Source organism: Ursus americanus, chromosome 4 (genome assembly GCF_024610735.1).
Source record: "Ursus americanus isolate L20-20 chromosome 4, mUrsAme1.1.p, whole genome shotgun sequence".
Classification (NCBI taxonomy): Eukaryota; Metazoa; Chordata; class Mammalia; order Carnivora; family Ursidae; genus Ursus; species Ursus americanus.
Window position 1 is genome coordinate 56,099,013 of NC_142130.1, and position 9,069 is coordinate 56,108,081.

Below are 9,069 nucleotides of genomic sequence, written 5' to 3' on the forward strand. Positions count from 1 at the left end.
AGGTTAATAAACCTAAAGCTATGGATTCTATGCCCAAGAATTCAAATTAGTTTTACACAAGTTGAAAATAATTATTCATTTTAATTATAAGTGATGCTTAAGAATTAAATTACTAAGGGCACCTAGATGGCTTAGTGGATTAAACATCCAACTCTTGATTCAGCTCAGGTCATGATTTTAGGGTCAGGGGATTGAGCCCTTTTGGGTTCCATACTGGGTGTGGAGTCTGTTTAAGATTCTCTCTCTCACCCTCTGCCCTTCCCTGCCTGTCCTCCACCCTGCTCATGGGCTGTCTTTCAAAAAAAAAAATTAATAAATTTTTCAAATCAGAGGTTTTAACTTAATAATTTGTGCTTTATTTTGTTTTTTATTAAAAATAATATTTTGTACCAAGGCATTATATTTAAACAGAATTATATGTATTGTATTGTGTATTTTTTTTCCTAAATTTTCAAGGAATTTGGATATAAATTTGTATTTTTTAACTTTTACTTTTTTTTCCGAAAGAGGAAATATATACGGTGTTAATGTCTGAGAAAAAAAAAAAAAAAAAAACCTTTGGGACAAAGCAAAAAACATTTTAAGAAGGAAGTTTATAGCAATTCAGCCTACCTCAAGAAAAACCTAAAATAACCTAACCTTACACCTAAAGGAGTTAGAAAAAGAACAACACAAACCCAAAACCAGCAAAAGGAAGGAAATAATAAAAGATCAGAGTGGAAATAAATGATATCGAAACTAAAAAAACACTAGAACACAGGAATGAAACCAGATGTTGTTTCTTTGAAAAAGCAATAAAACTGATGTCTCTAGCCAGACTTACCAAGGAAAAAAAACAAAACAAAACAAAAAACAACAACAACAAAGGACCCAAATAAATAAAATCACAAAGAGAGGAGAAATAACAAACAACATCACAGAAATACAAAGGATTATAAGAGAATATTGTGAAAAATTATATGCCAACACATTGGACAGCCTAGAAGAAATGGATAAGTTCTTAGAAACATAACCTACAAAAACTGAAATAGGAAGAAATAGGAAAGTTAAACAAGCCATATACCAGCTACGAAATTGAATCAGTAGTCAAAAAACTCCCAATAAGTGTGGAGGTCCCTTAAAAAGTTAAAAATAGAGCTCCTCCATGATCCAGCAATTGCACTACTGGGTATTTACCCCAAAGATACAGACGTAGTGAAGAAAAGGGCCATATGCAGCCCAATGTTCATAGCAGCATTGTCCGCGATAGCTAAATTGTGGAAGGAGCCAAGATGCCCTTCAACAGATGACTGGATTAAGAAGATGTGGTCCATATATACAATGGAATATCACTCAGCCATCAGAGAGAACGATTACCCAACATTTGCAGCAACATGGACGGGACTGTAAGAGATTATGCTAAGTGAAATAAGCCAAGCAGAGACAGACAATTATCATATGGTTTCACTCATTTATGGAACATAAGAAATAGGAAGGTCGGTAGGAGAAGGAAGGGAAGAATGAAGGGGGGATAAACAGAAGGGGGAATGAACCATGAGAGACTATGGACTCTGGGAAACAAACTGAGAGCTTCAGAGGGGAGGGGGGTGGAGGATTGGGATAGGCCGGTGATGGGTATTAAGGAGGGCACATATTCCATGGAGCACTGGGTGTTATACGCAAATAATGAATCATGGAACACTACATCAAAAACTAAGGATGCACTGTATGGTGACTAACATAACATAATAAAAAATTATTATAAAAAAAACTCCCAACAAACAAAAGTCGAGAACTACAGGGCTTCACCAGACATTTAAAGAAGAGTTAATACCTATTCTTCTCAAACTATTCCAAAAAATAGAAAAGGAAGAAAAATTTTCCAATGTCATTCTATGAGACCAGCATTACCTTGATACCAAAACTAGATAAAGACACAACAACAACAACAACAGCAACAAAAAGCCAATTACAGGCCAGTATCTCTGATGAACATAGATGTAAAAATACCACCTTATGCCAACTAGAATGGCAAAAATTGACAAGGCAGAAAACAACAAATGTTGGAGAGGATGTGGAGAAAGGGGATCCCTCTTACACCATTGGTGGGAATGCAAGTTGGTACAGCCACTTTGGACAGTGTGGATGTCCCTTAAAAAGTTAAAAATTGAGCTACCCTATGATCCAACAATTGCACTTGTGGGTATTTACCCCAAAGATACAGGCGTAGTGAAGAGAAGGGCCATATGCACCCCAATGTTCATAGCAGCATTTTCCACAATAGCTAAATTGTAAAAGGAGCCAAGATGCTCACAATAGCTAAATTGTAAAAGGAGCCAAGATGCTCAAGACGAATGGATAAAGATATGGTCCATATATACAATGGAATACTACTCAGCCATCAGAAAGAACAATTACACAACATTTGCAGCAACTCGGACAGGACTGGAGGAGATTGTGCTAAGTGAAATAAGCCAAGCAGAGAAAGACAATTATCATATGGTTTCACTCATTTATGGAACATAAGAAATTGCAGGAAGATCAGTAGGAGAAGGAAGGAAAGAATGAAGAGGGGGTAAACAGAAGGGGGAATGAACCATGAGAGAATATGGACTCTGGGAAACAAACTGAGGGCTTCAGAGGGAAGGGAGGTAGGGGATTGGGATAGGCTGGTGATGGGTATTAAGGAGGGCACATATTGCATGCTGAACTGGGTGTTATACCGAAATAATAAATCATGGAACACTACAACAAAAACTAAGGATATACTGTATGGTGACTAACATAACATAATAAAACATTATTTAAAAAAAATTCTCAGAAAAATACTAGCAAACCGAACCCAACACTACATTAACAAAGACATTCATCATGATCAAGTGGGATTTATTCCTGGTTTGGGAGAATGGTTCAATTTTTGCAAATCAATCAATGTGATACATCACATCTGTAAGAGAAAGGATAAGAATCATATGATTATTTCAATAGACACAGAAAAAGAATTTGACAGAATACAACATCCATTCATGATGAAAAATACTGAACAAAGTAAGTTTAGAGGGAACATGCCACTACAAAGTAAACACCATCTATGAAAAGCCCACAACTAACATCATCCTCAATGAGGAAAAACTGAAGCTTTTCCTCCATGGTCAGGAACAAGACAAGAATGTCCACTTTCACCACTTTTATTCAATATAGTGCTGGAAGTCCTATCCACAGCAATCAAACAACAAAAAGAAATAAAAAGTATCTAAATCAGTGACGAGAAAGTAAAACTTTCACTATTTTCAGATGACATGATACTCTATATAGAAAACCCAGAAGAGACCCCACCAAAAAACTGCTAGAACTGATAAATTGGTTCAGTAAAGTTGCAGGATACAAAATCAAGACTTTTCTTGCTTCTTGAACCAACTGATAAATTGGTTCAGTAAAGTTGCAGGATACAAAATCAAGTATTGCAATGTACTTCCCTCTTAGAACTACTTTGCTGCATCCCAAAGGTTTTGAACTGTCGTGTTGTCTTTTTGTTTGCTTCCATATGTATTTTTTTATTTCTTCTTTAATTTCCTGGTTACCCTACTCATTCTTTAGTAGGAGTCTTTTAACCTCCATATACTTGTGGTCTTTCCAATTTTTTTTCTTGTGTTTGAATTCAAGTTTCATAGAATTAGAGTCTAAAAATATGCATAGTATGCTCTCGATCTTTTTGTACTTGTTGAGGGCTGATTTGTGACCTGATGTATGATCTATTCTGTGGAATGTTCCATGTGAACTCAGAAAGATGTGTATTCTGCTGCTTTAGGATGAAAGGTTCTGAATATATCTGCTAAGTCTATCTGGTTCAATATATCAATCAAAGACATTGTTTCCTTGTTGGCTTTCTGCTTAGAAAAGTCTCAAATACAAAACCTAACCTTACACCTAAAGGAGCTAGAAACGGAGAAGACAATAAAACCTATAGCCAGCAGAAGAAGGGAAATTATAAAGCTTAGAGCAGAATAAATGATACAGAAACCAACAAATACAGAAACCAACAAAAAAATGAACACATTAACCAAATGAAGAGCTGGTTCTTCAAAAGAATTAATAAAATTGATAAATCCCTAGACATCAAAAAGAAAAGAGAAAGGATAGATAAAATCATAAATGAAAGAGGAGAGATGAGAACCAACACAACAGAAATACAAATAATTATAATAGAATACTATGAAAAATTATATGTCACAGAATGGACAACCTGGGTGGCACCTGGGTGGCTGAGTCAGTTAAAAATCAGACTTTGGCTCAGGTCATGGTCTTAGGGTCCTGAGATTGAGTTCCATGTCAGGCTCTATGCTCAGCGGAAAGTCTGGTTCTCCTTCTCCTTCTGCCCCTCTCCCTACTCATTCTCCCTCTCTCTCTCTCTCAAATAAATAAAATCTTAAAAAAAAACAAAAACAATGGGGCAACCTGGAAGAAATGGACAAGTTCCTAGAAATCTACAAACTATCAAAACTGAAAAGGGAAGAAATAGAAAATTTGAACAGCTCCTTAACCAGCAAAGAAATTGAACCAGTAGTCAAAAACCAAAATCAAACAAAAGATCTGGGCCAGGTGATTCCCAGGGGAATTTTACAAGACATTTAAAGAAGAGTTTATACCTATTCTTCTCAAATGGACTAGATGGGTGATGGGTATTAAAGAAGGCTCTCTGATGAGCACTGGATGTTGTATGTAAGTGTTGAATCACTGAATTCTACTCCAGAAATCAATATTGTACTGTATGTTAACTAACTAAAATTTAAATTAAAAAAAATACTAATGAAGGAACTTGAAGACACAAATTCAGGGAAAGATGTTCGATGCTCATGGAAGGACAAATGTTAAAATGTCTATACTACCAGGGCACCTGGGTGGCTCAGTCAGTTGGGCACTGGCCTTCAGCTCAGGTCATGATCCTGGAGTCCCAGGAAAAAGCCCTGAATTGGGATCCTTTCTCGGAGGGGAGCCTGCTTCTCCCCTTGCCGCTCCCCCAACTCGTGCTTGCTTGTTCTCTCTAGCTCTCTCTCTCTCCCTCTCTTGCAAAAATAAAAAATCTTAAAAAAAAAACAAAAACCCTGTACTACCCAAAGCACTCTACACTTTTCATGCAATACCTGTCAAAATACCAACAGCATCATTCACAAAACTAGAACAAACAACTCTAAAATTTGTATGGAAGCACAAAAGACCCAAGATAGAAAAAGCAATCTTGAAAAAGAAAAGCAAAGCTAGAAACATCGCAATTCCAGACTTCAAGTTATGTTACAAAGCTGTAGTGATCAAAACAGCATGGTACTGGAATAAAAATAGACACATAGGAAGTCCAGAAATAAAAACCAGAATAGAAAAATCCAGAAATAAAACTAGAATTATATGATCAATCATTCTTCAACAAAGGAGTCAAGAATGTGCAAAGGGAAAAAAGTCTTTTCAATAAATAGTGTTGGGAAACTGGATGGCAACATGCAAAAGAATGAAATTGGATCTTTTTCTTATACCATACACAAAAACAAATTCAAAATGGATTAAAGATTTAAATATGAGACCTGAAACCATAAAAATCCTAGAAGAGAACACAAGCAGATTTTTTTTTTTACATTAACTGTAGCAACTTTCTTCTAGATAGGTCCCCTGAGGCAAGGGAAACAAAAACAAGATTAAACTACAGAGCCTCTATCAAAATAGAAAGTTTCTACACAGCGAAGGAAACAATCATATAACTAAAAGGAGCCTACAGAATGGGAGAAGATATTTGCGAGTGACACATCCATTATAGAGTTAGTCTCCAAAATATATAAAGAACTTTTATAGCTCAACACCCAAAAAAGAAATAATCCCATTGAAAAATGGGCAGAAGACGTGAACAGCCATTTTTCAAAAAAAGACATACAGATAGCCAACAGATACATGAAAATGCTCTTATCACCAATGATCAGCAAAATGCAAATCAAAACCACAATGAGATATGACCTCACACCTATTAGAATGGCTAAAATAAAAAACACAAACAACAGGTGTTGGTGAATACGTGGAGAAAAAGGAACCCTCTTACACTGTTGGAGGGGGGTGCAAACTGGTGCAGTACTGTGGAAAAGAGTATGGACGGATCCCAAAAAGTTAAAAATATAACTACCATATGATCCAGCAAGTGCACTACTGGGTATTTACCCAAAGAATACAAAACACTAATTCAAAGGGATACAGGCACACCTATGTTCATAGGGGCATTATTTACAATAGCCAAGATATGGAAGCAGCCCAAGTGTCCACCAATCCATGAATGGATAAAGAAGTTGTGGCATATTTATACAATTGAATATTATTCAAACATCAAAAAATGAAATCTTGCCGTTTCAAGAACATGGATGGAGCTAGAGTGTATAATGCTAAGTGGAATACGTCAGAGAAAGACAAATACCATATGATTTCACTCATATGTGACATTTAAGAAACAAACCAAATAAGCAAAGAGGGGGAAAAGAGTGAGAGAGACAGACCAAGAAATAGACTGTTAACTACTGAGAACAAACTCATAGTTACCAGAGGAAGATGGTTGGGTGGGGGGTAGTATAAGTGATGGGGATTAAGGAATGTACTTAAGATGAGCATTGGGTGATTAAAATAAAAATATTAAAAGAGTAAAAATAAATAAAAATAAAAAATAAAAAAGCTTATAAATGAAAACTCAGTATGATACATGGCCATTAGTGGCCTAAAAGAATAAACAAAATATGCAATGTTTCCAATGAGTGAGCATTTTTATCTTCTTCAATGTCATCTGGAAATGCATCAAAGAAGCTGGAACATTTAAAAATGACCTTGGAGATAGGACCCCATTTCAATTGTACACGAAGATAGGTACACCTGAGGAAGCATTCTGTGTGGAGAAACCATATGAACAACAACATATATCAAAAGAAGTTGTCCAGAAAGCTTTCAGTGAGTTATTTGGGATAAAACACAGGGTCCCACAGAAGAATTGTGAGGAAAGAGACTTCAGAGTCAAATCAAGAGTTTATTGGGAAGTACCTCAAATACTGCCAGGGTCACAAATGCTGGGTAATATAGATAGATGATAGACAGATAGAGAGATGTATTTATGTAATCCATTCATATACATGAACATTAAATATATACATATGTATCTATACAATTCTAGATGTGTGTGCTATATATACACATAATCTGGTAGAGATGACAATCCTCAAAAAGTTATTCAAGAGGGATATTACTTAGGCTTCTGTTTATGAATAGTCTGACAGCAATGTTTGGGAAATAAAAGAATATCAACAGGATGTAGAAGTAACAAGACTATAAAAAATGACAGGTGTGAGTAGTTTTAGTGTGTGACCCTTAACAGTATCAGTAGGGCTGTATATGGAACCAGTAGTGAGAGAGGAAGGGCAGGGGTAGACTGAAATTGGATGACTCATTATATTTTTTCCCTCTGTTCACTCAGACACAAACTTGACCCTACTGTGGAGTGAAATGTGATGTGAGCCTTCAGGCTACACAACCAAATGGTTGTAAAAGACTCATTCACCAATTCTTTTCAGAGGATTTACACTATTACAATGCTTAATGCATTTAGGAAGCCACATTGAAAACATTAAAATACGTAAAATTTTTTCTTAAATATTTCAGTATGACATAAAAACTTGAATAAAATTCTATGTTTTTGAATAATACATATTTAAGATGGTTATTTGTATTCCCCCCTTTAGTCATTTGAACACTAAGGCAGTTATAACTGCCAAAACCTTTGAACACTAATCAACACATAGAGACATCAAATCTACACAATTTTGTGTTTTTCTAGTGGAAGAAGAACCGATGTTACTACGAGTACTAAGCATTTCTCTTTAATATTTTTCTCAGTGCATCTATGACTTTCTTATTTCTCAGGCTATAGATCATTGGGTTTAACACAGGAATTATAACAGTGTAAAATAGAGAGTCTATCATATCCTGACCAACTGCCTGTGCAGATCCAGGGCGCACATACATGAAGAGAAGTGGGCCATAGTATAATGACACAGATAAGAGATGGGCTCCACAGGTGGAGAAGGCTTTCCTTATGCCTTGTAGAGACTTCTTCTTTAAAATTGTAAAGAGAACCAGTGTGTAAGAGACAAGAACAGTCAAAATGGTAAATACTTGTATTGACCCAGCGAAAATAAATACCATCAGAAAATTAATAGAAGGGTCAGTACAAGAAATCTTAAATAATGGTATAATATCACAGTAAAAGTGATGAACTATGATGGAATTGCAGAAGGTTAATCTGAATAAAAAAGCATTATGGATTGTGGCATGAAGAAAGCCACCTAAAAATGACAAATGTATCAGCCGGATGCACAGGGTATTGGACATAATGACTGGATAAAGTAATGGTTTGCATATGGCCACATAACGATCATATGCCATTGTTGCCAGCAAAAAGCATTCCGTGGTTACACTAAGTGCAAGGGAAAAAAACTGTATCATGCACTCAGAGAGAGAGATCATCTTGCTCTTGGCAAAGAAGTTGACCAACATCTTGGGGGATACCGTGGACGATAACCAAGCATCCACAAATGCCAAACTCCCAAGGAATAAGTACATAGGAATGTGAAGCTGAGGGTCATTCCATATGAGAGCAATCAGACCAAGGTTCCCCACAACAGTGAGAAGATAGATAACCAAGAACACCAGGAACAGGGGGATTTGCCACTGTGGCTCATATGTGAGTCCTGTGAGAATCAATTCTGTCAACAATGTAGCATTTTCTTTTTCCATGTCCTCACTGGGTATTGCCTGAAATGAAAATAAACAAATGAAAACAAAAAGTTGTTCAATTTATAACATGAAGCATAGGGAAGAGAGTTGAGATAACATTATGCACCTCAGAAATACCCTCTCAATTTTCTGTCTTACTTCTGTAATAGATGGAATCTTTTGGGGGGGATTAGAAAAAATGCAATTATATAAATTTGTAAAAGGTGCCGCAATGAACAGAATTGAGAAAATGAAAGACATTGTACACAAAAGTGCTGCATTTATGGGGTAGAATTGAATATGAAA

General features: G+C 36.0%; 1 protein-coding gene across 1 annotated transcript; it reads right to left on the reverse strand.

Annotated features, from left to right (window-relative positions):
* Positions 1 to 7,854: 7,854 nt before the first annotated feature.
* Positions 7,855 to 8,793, reverse strand: LOC123784321 (olfactory receptor 5H2-like). The gene has a single exon (XM_045785651.2). It carries the CDS (start codon positions 8,782 to 8,784, stop codon positions 7,855 to 7,857), a length of 930 nt encoding a protein of 309 aa, XP_045641607.1. The 5' UTR covers positions 8,785 to 8,793.
* Between the last annotated feature and the right edge of the window lie 276 nt (positions 8,794 to 9,069).

Bases quoted from the DNA above. Each gene is read 5' to 3' on its own strand.
- LOC123784321 (XM_045785651.2), bottom strand. From the start codon at position 8,784: ATGGAAAAAGAAAATGCTACATTGTTGACAGAATTGATTCTCACAGGA.